Genomic DNA, 22382 nt, shown 5'->3' with positions numbered 1-22382 from the left:
TTAATTAGAGGTATAACAGTGTCCAGTAGTTAGAATTTGTTTGTATTGTTAAAAGGACAAATTTTTTAAGTAACACACATGCATCCCTTGTTTATGTATACATCATTTAAAATCATTATCAGGAAATTAATAAGCTAAAAGTAATTACTTTTAATGTTTCTCCATTAGATGATTGTTCTGTGTGGTATAAATCTGTAGGGTTATCAGTGTACATTTTGGTAAGATCATTAATTAATCTGGAATTTATGAAAAGAATCTTTTGAATTTTCGGGGGAAATTTTTTTTATTATATTTTGGATGTAAACTCTTCATATATTCTGCTAAAAATTTTAAGAATATACATGTAATTAAAATGCATTTACAAAAATCTACATGAAATATTAATGCAAAATAATGACATAAAACGTATATTGCTTGACAAAAGAGTGAAGATGTATACATATTATAATGCAAGATGTATTTATTTTATCGAATATTCGAATATATTCGAATACTACTATCGAATATTCGAATATCAATTATTGACAATTTTGACATCCCTAGTATTTATGAAAGAGGATGCGTTAGAATGAGAGAAAAATATGTAGAGGGGATGAGAGAGAGATTTGATAATGAGAGAGAGAGAAGCGTCACCCATAAGAGAATCCTATTGTTTTACAAACAACGCTAGCGTCTCTGGTGTCCCAGTTTTCATCACATATCGTGCCCCAGTCTCCATCCTCATAGATTTCAACATGGCCCTCCATCCAAGATTCTCCGTTAACCAATCGAACACCATCTGTAAGTTAGTGATGCTTATAAGTGGCCTTATAATGTGATATAATACAATAATGGACTCTTTCGATGATAAATACGGTTTGTTTATCATTCACAAGAAAATATCAACAATGACCGAGGCGTTTGTACAGATTATAAAGGTGCTATTCTATGTCTCCAATTTAACCACGTGCAGGTGATGAAGGTATATTGGTACATGTATATATGTAAGGAAAACACACGTACGTATCAATCAATTCATGCACAGAAAACTGATTTAACCACAGACAAATGGATGAAAACAGAAACATTAAATGACAAACCATGCAAAACATAATAGTTTACTACTCCTTGTCAACTGGAAGGATACTTTACCTTTAATGGCGCTGACATCACGTATGTTGTCCGTTTCCTTGAAAGATTCAAGATTGGAATCACCTTTATCTATGCTAGTTACATTTTGATCCAACATATTGCTTTTTACTATATATCTGTCACGATTCTTTAGTTGTCTTAGAACTATTGATAGGTCAGAGTGGATATCATCAAGTTCGGAACGCTGCTCTAAAATAGTTTTGCTGTTCGTCGCCACTGAAATAAAAACAACCATATTCCATTTCTCAACCGCAAACTCATCAAAACTGGAAGTAGTAATGTGAAAGCCTACCTTTTTCGTGAATGGATCCGTTTATGTCTCTCACAAAGCCCTGTATTGTTGAGTTTACTGTCAGGGACAAAGTTTGGAGTTCACCTTCCATCATCTTCAACGCTGCTCTTTGTTGATCCATCTCTTGCTTTTCGACCATATTTTCTCTGACATCTGTAACGTTTTTACGCTGGTTCTCACATATTCGACGTAGTTCATTTATTTCTTTCCCGTAAGTCTCAAAGATAATACTCACTTTCTCTAAGGTAACGTTCATGACATTCACATCATTCTGTAGGGCTCTTATCTGGTATTTCATATTTTCATTTTCTTTTATTAATTCAGACATTTTATCCTTTGAAGTAATTTGTTCCTCTGTCAAAACTTCAAGTTTTCTCATCAAAAAATCGTTATTTTTCTTCATTTCTATGACGTCCATTGTAAACTCTTGCATTTTCTGGACCATGGAGAATCTCACCATACTCTCTTGATTCAATATATCTCGCAGAATTCCAGACTCCTTTCTCGGGGTGGAATTTAATGAGGAAACATCGGTTTCTGTATTATTAACAACCAAGAGAGAGAGACCAAAAAGTACATTTTGTAGAATGAGGAACACAAGACATTGTATAAAACAAACTTTCTGCATTGTACTCGTGCTTGTACAAATTAAGTATTTTCTCGTGAATGAAAAAGGACAAAAGATAAAATGAATTGGAGCTTGTACCAACAACAGTACATATATATATATATATATATATATATATATATATATATATATATATATATATATATATATATATATATATATATATGTTAATTAAATTAATGAAATAATGGATGATATAATAGTTTATTCACTTAATTGGACAATTAAGAGGTAGATTATTAGATTATTATAAGAAATAATATATTTTGTGTTTTACATCTAAACGTTCCTCTATAATGTCATTATTGTTATTATATGTAATTATATAGAAAATATGAAGATTATATATATGCTGCATGCAAATACAAAACTTCACTGGAATTGGCTTAAAACATTCCCCGAGCAAAAGTCTTACACAAAGATATCATAAGAGTTTTGCATATCTATAAAATAAAGTTGAAGATATCAGTGACCAATTTCAAAATTCAATTATTAAACATAAACGAAGTAATCTATTGACAAACAAGTTGATGAAACAAGAATATCAGCAGTCTCGTTTAAAGTCATCATTTCGTAAGTTCTATGATCGATACAACGACCTTGTCAGCAAATACAATCTATCATTATACAATCATCAAATGCTGACCGACGTTTTTCACACTTATTGTTAAGACGTTATTTACTTAATTGTCCACAAATTTTCCCGTTATTTCCCGATCATGACAGAGGATGTGACTGGTCGGCAGGGGATGTTCATTCCTCCATGGCATTCGATGTTTTTGGAGGTCCATGTTTGATCTGCTTCCGTATTGCTGTATTGGACTTGAATACCATTCATTATCACTATATTTAAACAAAACGGATATGTGAACAGGACTCAAAACAGGAAAGACGTGATAAAATTTTCAAACACACTTAATAAAAAATAAAACAAAAATACAATCACTTTTATTAAAAAAAAATTGAAGTAAATATGAAATAATTAAGAATAATTACGATCTTTTGAATTTGCTACAATCCTGATAAATATTGAAGTAAAACCAACCAATTATTTTAAAAAATAAATCAATTTACACCTGATGCACATGTGAATATAGAGTTTATGGCCGATTGTTATACCCCCGCTTGAAAAGTATTGATTAGTAATCGGGATTTCCTTCCGTCTGTACAGCCGTCCGTCCGTCCGTCTGTTACGCTTTATCTCTTAACCGCAACTCCACTTATACTACTGAGTGAAATTTAATGAAACTTTCACAGAATCTTGATTACATATTGCCATTGTGCATATCCTATTTTACTTTTTTATTCGACACGTATTTTAGGTTTCCCATAGCAAAACATGGACATTGCCATTATATTGTAAGCTCCCCACGGATGGCCATCCTGGAATGGGGGCTATACAAAATAATAACACACAACACTTCTCAAGGTCACTCCTTATTACTTGTTTCATATTTTTCAGTAATGCAACTTCTCAGTAAGGACAAGGCTTGGTATCAGTTTAATAATTGGTTTATTAATTGATCATTCAACAGGAAATAACAATAGGTAAACAAACATCTATATTAGATACACATAGATAATTAATATTCGTTTTTGGTCCTTAATGTCAACCGTACTTTAATGGTAAAAAATAGTAAGAAAGTTGATTTGGCATTAAAAAGCTCTAATAGAATCTAACATCAGGTGTCCAGTGTGTTGGGAGATAATTTTCAGTTGTCTCACCTAGGATTAGGCTTCTCCTGCGATGTTGCTTGTGCAACTCTATCTGCCATAGAGACTGGCGAGGCACTTGTATTTATAACCTTCGGAAGTAGTCAGGTGACACGAATTAACCAATGAAAAAGCTGTACGGCGACGTTCCACCAATCACGGCACTGTACGGTACCGTACAAACAGAGATCTGTCAAACAGTGTCAAACAAGGCTGTCGTACAATGAGGATAATAACTACAAAACGGAATTAAAATGAGAAAAGACAAAATAACCAAAAAATATATATGGATTACAAAAGATGTGTCTATAATAAGTAAGTAAACAATCCATGTGAATTAAACGCGTATTTCATGATAGAAAACTGCAATCGTATAAGCAGACGATATTCACATAGCTTTGTCAAAGTAAAAATATGTAACTACCATTAAATCCCGTTTAACGTAAAAACCCTTGATAAATCTTAGTAAAACATATTCAAACATTAATTTTGTGGATATTCACAAGCAATTATAACATCGAATTGCATAACAAAATACAACTTGCTCAAATACGAAACTCTGGCTAATACAAATAAGATGTCGGCGGGTTGTAAACAACATTCCATGACACCAACAATCGTGTGCAATTGTGGCTATGTCAAGCGCTTATTTGACTCAAAAATAATCAAGTAAAATACAGCAACATGCAAAGATTCTGAAGGTATGCACATGAATTCATAAAATGTAGGATTTCCTGTATAAATCCAAACAACAAGTATGTCAAATGTGCTAAAAATAGACAATACCACGTTGAGTAAATAATCAAAGGACTGAAATGTCGTAGTGTAGTTAATGCATAATAAAATCTACCCAGATAATATTCCCAATAAATGTTGACACAATTAAATCATTAAAAAAATAACTAATTAATTAAATTCTACCCCAGGCCATTACGCTTCCCTCACCCGAAACTCTTAATTCTCCTGAATTATCCTAAATTAAAGCATTTCTGCACAATGTAGAAAACACACATATAAATTTGTAATATATGCACTAATAGTTAGTAAATGTTAATTTTCTTTCTGATTTAGTCACTTAAACTTAGAAGAAATCCAGCATCTAGGTGAAATCGTCACAACGTCTCTTCCACTGGCTGCTTCCACACTCCAGAAAGTCCACCACTATTCCATCCTCCTACCTCAGCAAGTACCATGCAGCGATGTTCCCAATGTGCCCGCCAGGACATACTTGACTTCGAAGATGGGGCTCTCTCAACTTCCCTGGAGACGAAGTAAGCGCTCTAGGCAAGGCCAAATATTAAATCCATTCAAGAGGCCGGGATGCCCCATGCCACATCCACCTGGCCAGTTTCTCCCTAGAGTGAGGGCTGCAAACTCCCCCTGTGGAAATGGACCTGATTCCTTTGGTTGGCATGACACAGAAACATTTCTGGTGGAATTGGCATACATCCCAGGGCCAGGATGTGTCCTGTCTGTAGTGGCTAGTGAACCTAAGGTAAGAGGGGAGGAACTTGGACAGGATATTATCGGGATGGACATGGAACAGGTCCAGATATGGTGTTTGGAAAGGTTATACTGTTGGAAGCCAATGGGGTTGTGAGGGCTGTCAGAAAGATGGCAGGCAATGGAATATTAAGGGATCCACTGGAATACGGGGCAGTGAGGTGGTATGGCGGGAGGACAGAGTTACCAATGGAGGATGTACAGGCTTTGGATTTTTTTTCTGTCTATCAAAGGATTTGGCAAGGTACAAGGAGTTGTGGACTGCAGAGGTAATTATGATTGATGAGTGGAGGATCTAGGATTCTATACAGGGAAGGATTTGATGTCACCACAGCTGAGTATTAATAAACAATAAGAACAACTACAGCAATCAATCTTAATTTATTTTCGTTGAAATAGCTGGATACAGGTAAACTTAAATCATCAACTGGTTACACCCGTGAGATGCACTGGCCAGGTACATCTCGGTGCCTACCTCTGGTTAGGGCCAGAGATTGCACGTGTCCGTCACCTCCCTATATCAGAGGCGTGGGCCATAGATGGTGCACCATCCGTCCCCTCCCTCCACCTACTGATGCGGGCCATAGACCGTGCACATCCGTACCTCCCTCCACCAGCACCAAAATCCACAAGTAAAAATAAAAAAATATATATCTGCATCCAGTATCAATCATAGGTTAAATCTTCCACTCAAGTCTAATTTCGGCTTTGGCTTGGTACAGTGGTTTGGTTAAGTTTTTGTTGATATTGGTTTTGGTATGCCTGGAGCCTGTGAGGGCAAGCTCTCATGAAGTGATTTGGTGAATTGCATATATGGCAGTTTTTGTGCGATGGGTAAGGCCTATGGTTCTTATTGGAGCTGTGTTCAAGGCGATCTAATCTTGAAATAAGGTTTTGAAGAATGGAGTTAATCTCGCTGTTTACATCTTTTTCGGGCTTCTGCTCATCAAATGACCTTTTTGCTCTCCCGTGTGATTCAACTGCACAAACATTCAACTTGCGCTTTCCGGAACTATCCCCAAGAATAGACTCATACCGTTCGATTACATCTACCACTTCAGCCACCGTCTGACAATCTTTGTCAATGCACCGATACTTCATTTCAAGGGAGATAACTTTATACAACTGATTGAGAGCTAATGCTTCTTGAGCTAAGGCATCTAAATTATGGTAGGCTCTTTGTGCCATCTGCCTGATGTCATCACCCAGTTCTGCTATGGACTCACCTGGAAGGCGTTGTCTCATCTCAAGTTTAGAAAGCCATCTGTTCTGATTTCTAGTACTACCAAACCTTTGGTTAAGTTTGTGAACAAGAGACTGAAAGGTTTCTTTATCTTCAGGAGATAAACCCATATAGTAAGTTCTGGCTTGCTCGCGAAGACTTGCGGCTAGGAAAAGTAACTTAGTGCGGTCAGACCATCTGCCCAACTCAGCACAATTTTGAAAATGGGAAAGGTATTCATCCCCGTCATCTTTACCATTGTAGGACTCTGGCTTTACAACTATATTAGTCTCAGGGAACTGTCTAGTCACATCATTCAATCTGTCATATTGCATTCTGGGATGAAAACTTTCTGGATATGTTACAAATCGATCTCTGTTGCAAAGGTCTGGTTCATCATTGGGAACTGGGCTATGGCTAGGTCTCTCTGGACGTTCTGGGGAGGGGGAAGAGTCAAAGAACTGGTCACCTTGGCCTATCTCATCATCATCATCACGAAATTACACTTCAGGGTCTGGGGATTGAGTTGTTGCCATCTTACTAGTATTAATTAAAATGCAAAACCACAAACTATAAGTTAACAAACACTCTATCTACATTATCTACATGTAATACCAACACACTGGACAGCTGAGCGGTTACTTGGCAGGGAATGGGCTTGTATCACTGAATGCCTTAAGGAAAATAGGCATCCCACTTCTGACACCAAAGATTGTAAGCTCCCCACGGATGGCCATCCTGGAATGGGGGCTATGCAAAATAATAACACACAACACTTCTCAAGGTCACTCCTTATTGCTTGTTTCATATTTCTTAGTAATGCAACTTCTCGGTAAGGACAAGGCTTGGTATCAGTTTAATAATTGGTTTATTAATTGATCATTCAACAGGAAATAACAATAGGTAAACAAACATCTATATTAGATACATATAGATAATTAATATTCGTTTTTGATCCTTAATGTCAACCGTACTTTAATGGTAAAAAATAGTAAGAAAGTTGATTTGGCATTAAAAAGCTCTAATAGAATCTAACATCAGGTGTCCAGTGTGTTGGGAGATAATTTACAGTTGTCTCACCTAGGATTAGGCTACTCCTGCGATGTTGCTTGTGCAACTCTATCTGCCATAGAGACTGGCGAGGCACTTAAATTTATAACCTTCGGAAGTAGTCAGATGACACGAATTAACCAATGAAAAAGCTGTACGGCGACGTTCCACCAATCACGGCACTGTGCGGTACCGTACAAACAAAGATCTGTCAAACAGTGTCAAACAAGGCTGTCGTACAATGAGGATAATAACTACAAAACGGAATTAAAATGAGAAAAGACAAAATAACCAATAAATATGGATTACAAAAGATGTGTCTATAATAAGTAAGTAAACAATCCATGTGAATTAAACGCGTATTTCATGATAGAAAACTGCAATCGTATAAGCAGACGATATATTCACATAGCTTTGTCAAAGTAAAAATATGTAACTACCATTAAATTCCGTTTAACGTAAAAACCCTTGATAAATCTTAGTAAAACATATTCAAACATTAATTTTGTGGATATTCACAAGCAATTATAACATCGAATTGCATAACAAAATATAACTTGCTCAAATACGAAACTCTGGCTAATACAAATAAGATGTCGGCGGGTTGTAAACAACATTCCATGACACCAACAATCGTGTGCAATTGTGGCTATTGTCAAGCGCTTATTTGACTCAAAAATAATCAAGTAAAATACAGCAACATGCAAAGATTCTGAAGGTATGCACATGAATTCATAAAATGTAGGATTTCCTGTATAAATCCAAACAACAAGTATGTCAAATGTGCTAAAAATAGACAATACCACGTTGAGTAAATAATCAAAGGACTGAAATGTCGTAGTGTAGTTAATGCATAATAAAATCTACCCAGATAATATTCACCAATAAATGTTGACACAATTAAATCATTAAAAAAAAAATAACTAATTAATTAAATTCTACCCCAGGCCATTACAATATGTTTACCTATGACGTCACATATAGAAGTTTCTGGATAACATTTGATAGGACGAGTTATTCCTCTTTACACGTTACCGTAAAACAATATATATATAGCAACACGTGGACATTATGGGAGGCGGTGGTATCATTTAGTGAGCTCATTGCTCACAGTACCTCTAGTTTTTATACCCCGCTTGAAAGTGGGAGGGTATACTGTAATCGGTATGTCCGTCCGTCCGTCTGTCTGTTACGCTTTGGGGTACCCATCTCTTATCCACAACTCCTCTTATAGCAATGAGTGAAATTTAATGAAACTTTCACTGAATCTTTATTACATATTGCCATTGTGCACCTCTTATTTTATTTTTTGATCCGACACATATTTTGGGTTTCCCGGCCACAGCAAAACATGGACTTTGCCATTATAATCATATGGGAGGCAGGGGGGGGGGTATCATTTAGTGAGCTCATTGCTCACAGTACCTCTAGTTTTTATATGCAAAAAATGTTCTACGTACAAAGAATTTCTTAAATAAAGCAATTTATCGACAAACAAGTTGATAAAACAAGAATTTCACCAGTTAAAGTAAATATTTCGCAACTTTTAGGTCGATGCAATGCAATTGTTAGCAAAACAATCAATCATCAGTTCAAATGTTGATTGATGCTTTCATGTTTATTGTTTGGCAATTACTTTTATTCACACTGAATTGTCTCCGATTTTTATGTTTACCCGATCATGACAAAGAGCACATTGCGGGTTTGACCTGCTTATGAACAGGGAAAGTTTATTACCACATGGCACCTGATTCCACCTCTGATGTTTTAGAGGTCCGTGTTTTCTGTGATTTCTCTGCCTTCGAAATAATGACTTCAAACGAGACCTGTTTCATTAATTTGTTTGACAATAGTTTGCCTATTTTTGGAAATTGTTCATACACATTTAGCATGCTCTTGTGTATCGAATCATATGAGACACTAGACTGCATATGCAGGTGATATATATAATATAAGCATCTTTTAATTAGTAACAGATTGCGCAAACAATTGATTTTTTTACCATTCGAAATTGCCATTTCGAAAATGTAAAATCTCCTATTGGAATAATTGATATCATCCATTCAAATAGGTTATATCACATATTTATATAACTGCACTGCATATCATAGTATGATTTTTAAGATTGAATAGTCGAAATCTTTAATGGGCAATAAATAAAAACCCGAGCCTGATAGACATACCGTCGTTATATATATAAATGTGAGATAAGATCAATGTTTATTGTTTATTAATTAAAGAGAGCTACAAAACAATGCCTCGGTTTTGAATAAAGTTCTTTGATCGTTTGTTTGAGGACAATGTCCCAAAGAACTAGCGATGTGCGTTTATTTGTTTAAACAATTTAATGCAGATGACAACAATTTTAACATGTAATTACCTTCTCTGACAAGGACAAATTCCCAAAAAGATAATGTATATGAAGAAGAAATGGAGGAGGAAGAAAATGTTGTGGATGATCCTTTCCCTGGCATTACTGACATAGCACTTATCGTGGAGGATAGAGAAATCCACACCGTTAAAGCCTTCTTAATGAGTGCTTCTCCGGTATTCAACGCCATGTTCACCTCTGATTTTAAAGAAAAATCAGAACAAAGGATACATTCGCCAGAGAAAACGTACGATGATTTCGTGTTGTTTTTAAAAATGTTACACCGCAAGGAATACTTAGAACTGAACGGTGAGATATAAGTATGCTTCTTATGCATTGTTTAAAAGTTACTATAATTACGTAATAAATTTTCCACAAAATACATAGATATACTTTTTCTTCAAATGAATTATGTATACTTAAACATAAACCGAATTTTTAATCCTTTATCTATATGATCATATTGTTATTATTTACCAGAAATCCCTCTGGAGGAAACCAACAATTTTTTTATCATCTTCATGAGTTTTTCCTGAAATTCTTTATAATGCATTTCACAGAGGACAAAGTGTTCAAAGCGAATCCTTCCGTTGGCAAGAGAATATGAAACACGGCAGATAGTGAAAGACTGTGAAGCCTGGATGATATCACGACTGTCTGTAAAGAAAAGTCAAGAAAATGCTTTCATGTGGAGGGGCAACAGATCTCAGGATCTTTATTACCTGATTGAATGGTTGACAATTGCAGACGATTATCATCTTAACAATCTCCATAGCAACCTTTTTGACATCATTACAAAGTACGATTTTCTGATGTCATTAGATAACTGTGGAGCTTATAAACGTCTATCCCCAGAGACAAAGACAGAAATTTTAGAAAAAAGACTATCCAATGTTGAAAAGAGCATACGCGATGCATATCACTGTGCATGTCAACGTGAATATGCTTTGAACTGTCCCATTGCAAAAATAAGAGAGGACATGTGGATCTATAAGTAATAGCCAGATTGAAGTATTACTTTTGGACAATATCTCGTAATAATATAGAAACTTAAATAATATTTATTTCCTTTTGGAATATCTTGTTTCAATTCCTATGTATGATAATGAAATTCAAAAGTGTTTTAATTCGGAAAAAAATGTCCCATTTTACTACAGCAAAAAAAAAAAAACAACAACAACAACAAACAACTAAATTTCAATAGACAAGGTCAGTAAAATGGTGCACCTCCTTTCTTACCTTTTCATGTATTTCTTTTGATTTATTTTGGGTTTCCCAGAGCAAAACATTGACTTTGCATTTATAACCATATGGGAGGCGGGGGATGTCATTTAGCTCATTGCTCATATTTTTCATTTCTTTTCTTAGCTCACAAGTATCCACCTGTATTTTGCACTTTTAAAGTAATTTATAACTTAAAATACTGTGTAATAGGTCATTTAACCCGAAAATTAGTTTTCATTAAAAGTCGACAAACTAAAAATGCTAATAACAGCAATGAAAAACAACTAACCTAACCTCGAGGAGAGACATCGGGGCCCCAACGTCTCTCCTCGAGATGAGGTTAACTGTTTAAGATGCATGCTGGGAAGGGGCCGGCTACCCTCCCCCTCATACAGCAGTAAAATGCTCGTTTTCTTCATTTATCCGGTTGATATTTTCGTATTAAATCTATTGTGTTTGAAAATGTGAATTGTTTCCTCTTTTCATCAAAAGAGAATTAATAAAAACGTTGTTATTTTTTAAAAGATTTGTTTTACACCAAACAATGCATTTACTCTTTAGAATCTTGTATGATTGGTAATCTGTTTTGTCCAATGACTTTGAAAATAATTAATGAAAAAATTACCAGTCTAATCAGTAAAACCAAAACACGAAAACGAAAGTAGCATATATTTCAGGTGTCTCCATATTCTGTTTTTATGCCCCCCGTAAACAAAGATTCGGGGTATATAGTTTTTGCCCTGTCCGTCCGTCCGTCTGTCTACATGTTAGTCTGCAAATGTTTTAACCTTGCTCATTACTTTTGAGAGGGTTGGGCTTTTGCTTTAATACCCGGTATTTGACAGGCGTATGTCCTGGTTTACCATCAAATTTGGCCTATTGACGTTTTGGAGTTTGACCCACTTTTACAAAAACTTATCACTTTAACCTTGGCCATGACTTTTGAATAGTTGGAGCTAGCGCTTTCATACTTCACATATGTATTTATTGTGACAAAACCATTCTGTTGAAAGAAATATTTTTCACCTTGAACTCAGAGTTTGACCCACTTTTCAAAAACATAAACCTTCGCCATAACATTTGAACAGTTAGAACTAGGGCCTTCATATTTCCTTGTGACAAGGTCCTTGGGTTCCAACAAATATGATTTTAAACCTTGACCTTTGGAGTTTGACATTCATTTTAGAAAATTCAGCCTTTGCCATAAGTTGTCATACGGGGGCATCAGTGTTTCACAAACACATCTTGTTTTTAATATTTTCAAATGACATGTATACTTAACTAGAGCTAAATGTAACGGGGACCGTTACAGATGTTCCCCAAACGCTCCCCAACTCCCTTTTGGTGCCATATTCCCTGTAAGCTCTATTAAATAAGACATACTTTATGCAATTTAGACTTAAACATCGTTTTTCCAGAAGAATACAAATTATATTTAAATTTTAGCTTTGCACGCGTGCTCATTTGAATGCATGTGCGTAATAACCATATCATCTTGTCTACACTATCTATATATTTTGATATACTTAATTTCAAAGCATTTAATCCAAAAGTATTAAAAATATACTCATTCAAACGTATTTTTAATTTTACTCATTTCACGTGCACGCACGTGCAAGCATGTGCATGATGACCATACCTTCTTGTAGGATTTTATTATGTCTATCTATATTCTAAATCCCATCTTGTTTGGTTGAAAAACAAGGGAGTTATAACCATTTTAAGCTTAGGCCAATCAGATTGCAGCGCACGTGCATGCGCGTACTCTCATGACAATTTTTATATATCATATTGTAGGACATCCTAAAGTATGCTTATGTTTTAAGTTTCATAGCATTTAGTCAAAAAACAAAAAAAGATATTGAAATTTTTGTTTCAGCCAATCACAGCAAAGAGCACGTGCACGCACTTGCATGCATGTACATGAGGACCATACCTTCTTGTAAGAGTCCATTATGTCTGTCTATGTTCTAAATCCCGTCCTGTTTGGATGAAAAACAAGGGACTTATATCCATTTAAAGTTTAAGCCAATCAGATTGCAGCGCACGTGCATGCGCGCGTTTTCATGACAATTGTTATATATCATATTGTAGGACATCCTAATGTATGCATATATTTTAAATTTCATTGCATTTCGTTAAAAAACAAAAAAAAGATATTAAGGTTTTTGTTTCAGCCAATCAGAGTGAAGCGCACGTGCACGCACGTGCATGCATGTGCATTATGACCATACCTTCTTGTAGGAGTCCGTTATGTCTGTCGATGTTCTAAATCCCACCCTGTTTGGATGAAAATCAAGGGACTTATAGCCATTTAAAGTTCAAGCCAATCAGATTGCAGCGCACTTGCATGCGCGTGTTTTCATGGCAATTGTCTTATATCGTATTGTAGGGCATCCTAAAGTATGCATATATTTTAAATTTCATTGCATTTCGTCAAAAAACAGTTAAGATATTGAGATATTTGTTTCAGCCAATCAGAGCGAAGCGCACGTGCATGCACGTGAGTTCATGCTAATTTGACAGTGTCATATTATATACACTATTAATATATTCTTATATAATGAGTTTCAAAGAATTTCATCAAAAAATGTAAAAGTTATGGCTATATTAAATATATCAGTCATTTCACCCATTTCACGCGCACGCACGTGCATGCGTATGCGCGCAAAATGACCTTCGTTCCGCAAACCTACACTACACACCTATTAACCCTAAAAAGGTTTTGAGGTTTCGTGGTCTAGCGGTATGTCTCACGCTTCTCTTGTGAGAGGTCCCGGGTTCCACTCCCAGCCGTTCCATTTTCTTTTTTCCCGAAATACTTTTTTTTTTACTAAATGATAGTATTCAGCACGTGAAATGAAAAATTTATGAGGTCTGGATTGTACAAACTCATAAAATCATCATTACCGTGTGATAAATATTCATCTAAAAAGAATCTTCTATGCACATAATAAAGAATAAGCAATCAAATCTTTATATCCATATTGGCATATTTTATTTACTTCAGTATACATGTATACATTTAATAATTTTACAAATTCAGTCAGGGGGATCCGACTCCCCCCCCCCCCTCCCTCCTCCGAACTGCGCGTGGTTTACTTTTTCCCTCAGCGGGGGACACACATTTTCTGAATTAGCTTGTTCACCCCTGCATTATTGATTACAGAAGGATAGACGTGTTTCATACCAATTTTTTGTAGGCTTTTTTAAAACTAATTTTTTTCTACCGGATGTTATACTTACTTGAGGTTTTAGAGGTCCATGTATGCTCTGCTCCAAGTTTGTATTGTTCAAGCTTTTATTGTTGATTGTACCAACCTCTCTATAGTGGGTGCGTTCAGAGTACTACCGTTGACTGACAAAAGTTACCACTGGTAGAATTTCTGATCATTGGTATGCCAATAGTACCAATGTTTGCCGACAAAATTTACCATGGGTAGACTTTTCTGCAGACGAATTAGTGCTCTGTTAGCGATGGTAACCTTTTTAATGACGTAAGACAAAATGACGGGTACTGATCGAGTCGGTCCTACTAAACAGAGAACACGAGAGAACTCAAAGTTTTTTGGGGTAAATTCAAATAAATTTTATTCATAATTGAGTTCATATTTACTCTCCAAATCTTTTTCTATCATAACATAAATAACATGATTGTTCTATGAAAGTTTTCCCTCGGAAAAAAGTTGAAAAGTTACAAATCTGTAATTATGTTTTTATCACACCTATATGCATGAACTCTGTATACATATATATATAGGTGTGGTACGTCTGATTTAAATGTAGTTTTTCATGACTGAAAGTTTCAAAATCTTTATTTTATAAAAACTTCTAACTGTATTTAAATGTAGAATCAAAATTTTATTAATTTGATTGTTTTATATTTGACAATCCGGAAGACAAGTTGAGAAAAATTCTGCTGGGGAGAAGTGCTTAACTGTGCTAAAAAAGTATTTCTGAACTCATTCTCTCAAGATACGAGTACATGTGCATGTACACTTAACAAAACTTCTAAGTGTTCACTTTAATAAATGCATATATTGAAAAACTACTTTATAGAATGGTATGATATTTTCAAATTATTACAACAAATGAGTCTTCTCAACAATTGTAGAAAAAAATAAAATATCACCGATGAAAACCAATGTACCGTGACGAAGCTTAAAAACGATAAATCTTTACTTTGTGGCACGTGTTTCGTGTAATAAACATCTTTTTGTGATCATTATCAAATTTTAAATGCTGGTTTCACTAAAAACCACAAAAGATTGGAAAAATGACCATTGAGATAGAAGGGAGAGCCGTTGGAATGTCGATATCTGGATTATTCTTTCACCATGTTTTACTCACTTTTATTTTAGTGTTTAATTGACCTTGATATTACTTTTAAAAATTAACAACCAGTATCAAAACCCATTTAAACACATTTTTCTATAGGCTGTGCGTCATTTTTCACCGCAAATTTATCACAATTTGAAAGTTATGGACAAAATTTAACCAAACCGGAAGTGACCTTGATCTTTGTCAAAGGCCAAAATTTCGCGTCACACCAGGTTAAAAGAGTGTAAATTGTTCTGAAACAATCTTAGAAACATGAAAACAAACAATTTCAATCACATGAAAATGATATGAAATCGGTGCTCGTCACAGTCTAATATCAGCTCAAGCAGTCTGAATCATCCTTAAATCGGTGCACTTGAGTGCTAAACACCCTAAGATATTGACCAAAAGGCATCTGTTTGATGATACACTGTCAAATTTCCGGATCTGAATCTCACTGAACACATTTGGGATTTTTATACGGAATGTCAAAGCCCCCCCCCCCCCTCCACACAATTTCAACGGTTTGGAAAGATCTATGCAGTAAGTGTGGCAGCAGATGGGTCAGTCTCCTATTCAGGGGTACTTGATATCCTACAGTAAAAATTGTCTTGTAGTAATTAGAGCGAGTGGTGGTCTTACTCCATAGAGATTTTTTGTGTGTGAATTTTCATTTTGAGGGTACATCATTTCTTTGACACTTTGCTTAAAATTCTGACGAGATACTTACATGAAATTTATGCAACATTGATCTTAAATATGCATCATTAACCATGGATTAATGAAATCATTTATTGTATGCATTTGTTCTTTAAAACTTAAAAAATGTTAGGTGAACACTTAGAAGTTAGGTTTAGTGTATTATCGATAGTTTGGGGTAATGCAACACTTTTGCGTTCTCCATCCATATCGAGATTACTTTGAGCTTTTTCAACGACAGTGTCTTCTTAAATGTCGACCATTGATCCCCCTCTAGATCCGCGCATGCTCCTCGATCCAAAACGTCCAGATACAACCGGAATCCTGAGAAATTTTGAAATAGTTTTGTCATTGATATTATGTGTCTTCGGTTGTGTATTTATCATCTTCGCTAGCCTAGGGTTTCCGATCCGAAATCTCTACAACGTTGTATGGTAGATTTCGACAGGAAACCCTTGGCTAGCGAAGATGGTATTTATAAGAGAGAATGTGTTAGAGTGGGGAAAAAGATATATATGTAAAAAAAAAAGAGAGAGAGAGAGCGAGAATGAGATAGAGAGAAAGAGTGTCACCCGTAAGATAATCCCATCGTTTTTCACACAACACTAGCGTCTCTGGTGTCCCAATTCTGTTCACATATCGTGCCCCAGCATCCATCCTTGTAGATTTCAACACGCCCCTCCTTCCAAGATTCTCCGTTAACCAATCGAACACCATCTGTAAATCAGTGATGCTTATAAGTGACCTTATAATGTGATATTATAAAAAAAATGTAATGGACTCTTTCGGTGGTTTATACGGTTTGTTACTCACCAGAAAGATATCAACATTGACCGAGGTGTTTGCAAAGATTTTAATTTTTAAAGGGCCTATTTTTAGACTATATAATTTTTGTTCCATGTCTCCTCTTTCAAAAAAAAAAATGCGAAATAGTCTATTAATATCCTTGTTTCATCAACTGTTTTGTTAACATCTTGCTTTATATAAGAAATTTTTCATACGTAGAGCACACTCCTGAGTATCGAATCAACTGAGAGGCATAAATCCCATATACAGGTGATAACAGTATATTGGCACATACATATGTAAGGAAAGTTCAAGATAGAGTATCGAACCATTTGGCAATTATACATACATATCTATCAACTGATGCACAGAAAACTTATTTTACTACAGACAAATGGATGAAAACAGAAACATTAAATTACAAAACATTATAGTTATCTACTCCATATCAACTGAAAGGACACTTTACCTTTAATAGCGCTGACATTCCGTTTGTTGTCCGTTTCCTTGAAAGATACAAGATTGGGATCACCTTTATCTATGTAAGTTCAATTTTGATCCAACAGATTACTTTTTACTTTATATTTGTCACGATTCTTCAGTTGTCTTAGATCTTCTGATAGGTCCGAGTGAATAGCAAGTTCGGAATGCTGTTCAAAAATTGTCTCTTACAATGCCCTGTTGAGTTAACTGTCAGGAACAAAGTTTGGAGTTCATCTTCAATCATCTTCAACATTGCTCTTTGTTGATCCATCTCCTGCTTTTCGGTCATATTTTCTCTGACATCTGTAACGTTTTACGCTGGTTCTGACATATTCGACGTAGTTCATTTATTTCTTTCCTGTAAGTCCCACAAATAATACTTACTTTCTCTAAGGTAACGTTCATGTCATACACATCGTTTTGTAGGGCACTTATCTTGTATTTCATATTTTCATTTTCTTTTCTTAATTCAGACATTTTTGCCTTTGAGGTAATTTGTTCCTCTGTCAAAACTTCAAAAAAATCGTTATTTTTCTTCATTTCTATTTTGTTCATTGTAAACTCTCGCATTTTCTGAACCATGGAGAATCTCACCATACTCTCTCTTGATTCAATATGTCTTGCAGAATTCCAGACTCCTTCCTCGGGGTGGAATTTAAAGAGGAAACATCAATTACTGTATTATTAACAACCAAAGCAGAGTGCATTCTGTAGAATGAGGAACACAAGACATTGTATAAAACAAAATTTCTGCATTGTACTTGTGCTTGTACAAATAAAGTAATTTCTCGTGAATGAAGAAGGACATTTGATGTAATGAAATGGAGCTTGTACCAATGACAGTATATATATGTTGATTAATGAAATAATGGATGATAAAATAGTTTTTTACTTAATTGGACAATTGGGAGGTAGATAATTACATTATTATAAGAAATCTTATATTTTGTTTACATCTAAACGTTCCTTTATAATTTCGTTGTTGTTATTATGTGTAATTATACAGAAAATATGAAGTTTATATATACTGCTTGCATACAAAAATTTAACTGAAATTGGCTTAATAACATACCTGAGCAAAAGTCTTACACAAAGAGATCATAAGAGTTTTGCATATCTATAATATAAAAATAAAGATATCAGTGACCGATTTCAAAATTCAGTTATTAAACAAGAGGCCCATGGGCCACATTGCTCACCTGAGAAGCTTTGACCATTCGGTTCTTTACCACATTTCCCCCTTGTAAAACATATTGTCACCCCACCCTACCCCACTGATCATAATTTGAACAATTTGAAATCTACACTACCCCAGGATGCTTCTACATAAATTTCAGCTTTTCTGGCCCAGTGGTTCTTGAGAAGAAGAGTTTTAAAGATTTTTCCTATATATTTCTGTGTAAAACTTTGATTCCGTATTGTGGCCCCGCCTAACCCTCGGGGTCATGATTTGAACAATTTAGAATCTACACTACCCCAGGATTCTTCCAGATAAGTTTCAGCTTTTCTGGTCCAGTGGTTCTTGAAAAAAAGATTTTTAAAGATTTTTCCTATATATTTCTGTGTAAAACTTTGATTCCCCCATTGTGGCCCCGCCCAACCCCGGGGGTCATGATTTGAACAATTTAGAATCTACACTACCCCAGGATTCTTCCACATAAGATTCAGCTTTTCTGGTCCAGTGGTTCTTGAGTAGAAGATTTTTAAAGATTTTTCTAATATACTTCTATGTAAAACTTTAATTCCCCATTGTGGCCCCGCCCATCCCTCAGGGGTCATGATTTGAACAATTTAGAATCTAAACTACCTGAGGATGCTTCCAAATAAGTTTCAGCTTTACTGGCCCAGTGGTTCATGAGAAGAAGACTTTTTAATGAACCCACTCTATTTTTGTCTTTTCTTCATTATCTCCCCTTGTTAGGGGACTCGGACCTTCATTTTAACAATTTAAATTCCTCTTTACCCAAGGATGCTCTGTACCAAGTTTGGTCAAAATTGGCCCAGTGGTTCTTGGGAAGAAGTCTAAAATGTGAAAAGTTTACAGACGGACAGACAGACAAAATGTGATCAGAAAAGCTCAATTGAGCCTTCGGCTCAGGTGAGCTAATAAAACGAAGTAATCTATTGCCAAACAAGTCGATAAAACAAGGACATCAACGGTGTCGTTTAAGTCATCATTTCGTAAGTTCTATGATCGATACAATGACTTTGTCAGCAAATACAATCTATCATTAAGTGTGACTGAAGTTTTTCACACTTATTGTTAGGTCATTATTTATACTGAATTGTCGACGGATTTTCCCCTTATTTCCCGATCCTGAAAAGGAGAACACAGTGGATGTGACCGGTCTGCAGTGAAAAATTACATCTCCATGGTACCTGACGTTTTTGGAAGTCCGTGTTTGCTCTGCTTCCGGTCTGTATTGCCGAATTGGACTTGAATACTGTTTGTTATCACTATATTTAACAATACGGATTTGTGATCAGGACTTAAAACATGAAATCCGTGATAAAATTTTCAAACACACTTAAAAATATATAAAACAAATATCACAATCATACTTTTAAAATAAATTAAAGTAAAGATGGAATAATTAAGGAAAATTACTATCTTTCAAACTTGCCTCAATCCTGATTGAAGTAAAACGAACATTTTTTAAGCCCGATGGGAATTCTTCCAAATTGAAAAAAAAAATCAATTTCAGTCTGATGCACACCTGAATTTATTTGGAGTTTATGTCTCCTTTTTTATATGCAAAATAATGCTCCACGTACAAAGATTTTCTTAAATAAAGCAAGTTATCGAAAACAAGTTGATGAAACAAGAATATTAACAGTTAAAGTAAAAATTTCGCAAGTCCCAGGTCGATGTAATGACATTGTTAGCAAAACAACCAATCATTAATTCGAATGCTGATTGATGCTTTCATATTTATTGTTAGGCAATTTCTGTTATGCACACTGAATTGTCTTCGATTTTTACCCGAACATGACCAGAAGCACATGGGGGGTGGGGGGGGGGGGTGTGATCTGCTTGTGAACAGGGGATGCTCACTCCCCTATGGCACCTGATTCCACCTCTGATGTTTTTAGGCCCGTGTTTTCTCTGCTCCGAAATGATAAAACTCAAACGAGACCATTGATATCCCTGTTTCATTAACTTGTTTGACAAAAGTTTGCCTAGCTTTGGAAATATTGTTCATACATATCCAGCATGCTATCGTGTATCGAATCATATTAGACACTAAACCGCATATACAGGTGATATATGATAAAAACATCTTTTATATAGTTACAGATGACATAAACTATTCATTTTTACCACGTGATATTGCCATTTCCAAAATGTAAAATCTTATATTGGAATGATTGATATCACCTTTTCGAATAGGTTATATCATATACTTATATAATTGCAGTTTGAAAGATTGAATAGATGATATCTTTAAATGGCAATAAATACCAAAACTGTGCTTGGTGGTTTATAAACATACCGTCGTCATGGGCGACACGGGTAAAATTAACTTAATATAAGATCAATGTTTATTGTTTATTAATTAAAGAGAGCTACAAATCAATTCCTTCGTTTTGAATAAAGTTCTTTAGAATTGTTTGTTTGAGAACAAAGTCCCATAGAACTAGCAATGTGTGTTTCTTTGTTTGAAGAGTTTAAAGATTACAACTAAATGTAATTACCTTCTGTGACAAGCACAAATTCCAAAAAAGTTGCAATTTACCGTATACGAAGAAGAAATGGAGGGCGAAGAAAATGTTGTGGAGGACCCTTTCCCCGAGGAGCCTGGTATTACCGACATAGCTCTTATCGTGGAGGATAGAGAAATCCACACCATTAAAGCCTTCTTAATGAGTGTTTCTCCGGTATTCAAAGCCATGTTCACCTCCGATTTTAAAGATAAATCAGAACAAAGGATACATTTCCCAGAGAAAAAGTACGATGATTTCGTGTTATTTTTAAAAATGTTACACCGCAAGGAATACTTAGAACTAAACGGTGAGATATTATGCTTCTTATGCATTGTTTCAAAGTTACTAATACTCAATAAATTCTCCACAAAATACATAGATATACTTTTGCTTCAAATGAATTATGTCTACTTAAACATAAACCGAATTTTTAATCCTTTATCTATATGATCATATTGTTATTTACCAGAAATCCCTCTGGAGGAAACCAACAATTTTTTTATCATCTTCATGAGTTTTTCCTGAAATTCTTTATAATGCATTTCACAGAGGACAAAGTGTTCAAAGCGAATCCTTCCGCTGGCAAGAGAATATGAAACACGGCAGATAGTGAAAGACTGTGAAGCCTGGATGATATCACGACTGTCTGTAAAGAAAAGTCAAGAAAATGCTTTCATGTGGAGGGGCAACAGATCTCAGGATCTTTATTACCTGATTGAATGGTTGACAATTGCAGACGATTATCATCTTAAGAATCTCCGTTGCAACCTTTTTGACATCATCACAAAGTACGATTTTCTGATGTCATTAGATAACTGTGGAGCTTATAAACGTCTATCCCCTGAGACAAAAACAGAAATTTTAGAAAAAAGACTATCCAATGTTGAAAAGAGCATACATGTACGCGATGCATATCGCTGTGCATGTCAAAGTGATTATGCTTTGAACTGTCCCATTGCAAAAATAAGAGAGGACATGTGGATCTATAAATAATAACAAGACTGATATATTACCTTTAAGCAAAACTTAAACAGTAGAAACTTTAAACAAAATCTATTTCCTCTTGGAATTTCTTGTATCAATTCCTACGATAATGAAATCCAAATGTGTTATTATTCTGTAACAATGTCTTATTTTATAGATGCAAAAATTAAAAGGCTCCATATTTTATTAGAAAAGGTCAATAAGATGGTTCACCTCTTATTTTACTTTTTGATCTGACACGTTACTTGGACTTTCTCATTATAACCGTATG

The 22382-nt window shown here is 35.1% G+C and overlaps 2 protein-coding genes and 1 long non-coding RNA gene across 3 annotated transcripts; 1 reads left to right on the top strand and 2 right to left on the bottom strand.

Annotated features, from left to right (window-relative positions):
• Positions 1 to 620: 620 nt before the first annotated feature.
• LOC134281739 (uncharacterized) lies at positions 621 to 2096 on the bottom strand. Its single transcript, XM_062764171.1, has 3 exons — positions 1424 to 2096; positions 1132 to 1347; positions 621 to 778 (listed from the first exon to the last, which is right to left on the bottom strand). Exons 1-3 carry the CDS (start codon positions 2049 to 2051, stop codon positions 630 to 632), a joined length of 993 nt encoding a protein of 330 aa, XP_062620155.1. The 5' UTR covers positions 2052 to 2096; the 3' UTR covers positions 621 to 629.
• A 7873-nt stretch (positions 2097 to 9969) lies between these two features.
• LOC134281743 (uncharacterized) lies at positions 9970 to 10908 on the top strand. Its single transcript, XM_062764174.1, has 2 exons — positions 9970 to 10219; positions 10658 to 10908. Exons 1-2 carry the CDS (start codon positions 9970 to 9972, stop codon positions 10906 to 10908), a joined length of 501 nt encoding a protein of 166 aa, XP_062620158.1.
• A 5540-nt stretch (positions 10909 to 16448) lies between these two features.
• On the bottom strand, positions 16449 to 17562 carry LOC134281738 (uncharacterized). The gene is made up of 3 exons (XR_009995151.1): positions 17409 to 17562; positions 16726 to 16870; positions 16449 to 16477 (listed from the first exon to the last, which is right to left on the bottom strand). It is a non-coding gene; the product is annotated as an uncharacterized LOC134281738 (long non-coding RNA).
• Between the last annotated feature and the right edge of the window lie 4820 nt (positions 17563 to 22382).

The sequence above is a fragment of the Saccostrea cucullata genome, unplaced genomic scaffold, assembly GCF_032062105.1.
Source record: "Saccostrea cucullata isolate Sc308-1 unplaced genomic scaffold, CSIRO_AGI_Scuc_v1 ctg1124, whole genome shotgun sequence".
Lineage (NCBI taxonomy): Eukaryota > Metazoa > Mollusca > Bivalvia > Ostreida > Ostreidae > Saccostrea > Saccostrea cuccullata.
The sequence above is the reverse complement of the archived record's forward strand: the minus strand, read 5'-3'. Positions and strand labels throughout refer to the sequence as shown.

Bases quoted from the DNA above. Each gene is read 5' to 3' on its own strand.
- LOC134281739 (XM_062764171.1), bottom strand. From the start codon at position 2,051: ATGCAGAAAGTTTGTTTTATACAATGTCTTGTGTTCCTCATTCTACAA. The intron at 1,348-1,423 runs GTAGGCTTTCAC...TTTTTATTTCAG, and splicing joins CGGATCCATTCACGAAAAAG to TGGCGACGAACAGCAAAACT. The intron at 779-1,131 runs GTAAAGTATCCT...ACTAACTTACAG, and splicing joins TGATGTCAGCGCCATTAAAG to ATGGTGTTCGATTGGTTAAC.
- LOC134281743 (XM_062764174.1), top strand. From the start codon at position 9,970: ATGGAGGAGGAAGAAAATGTTGTGGATGATCCTTTCCCTGGCATTACT. The intron at 10,220-10,657 runs GTGAGATATAAG...TGACAATTGCAG, and splicing joins GGAATACTTAGAACTGAACG to ACGATTATCATCTTAACAAT.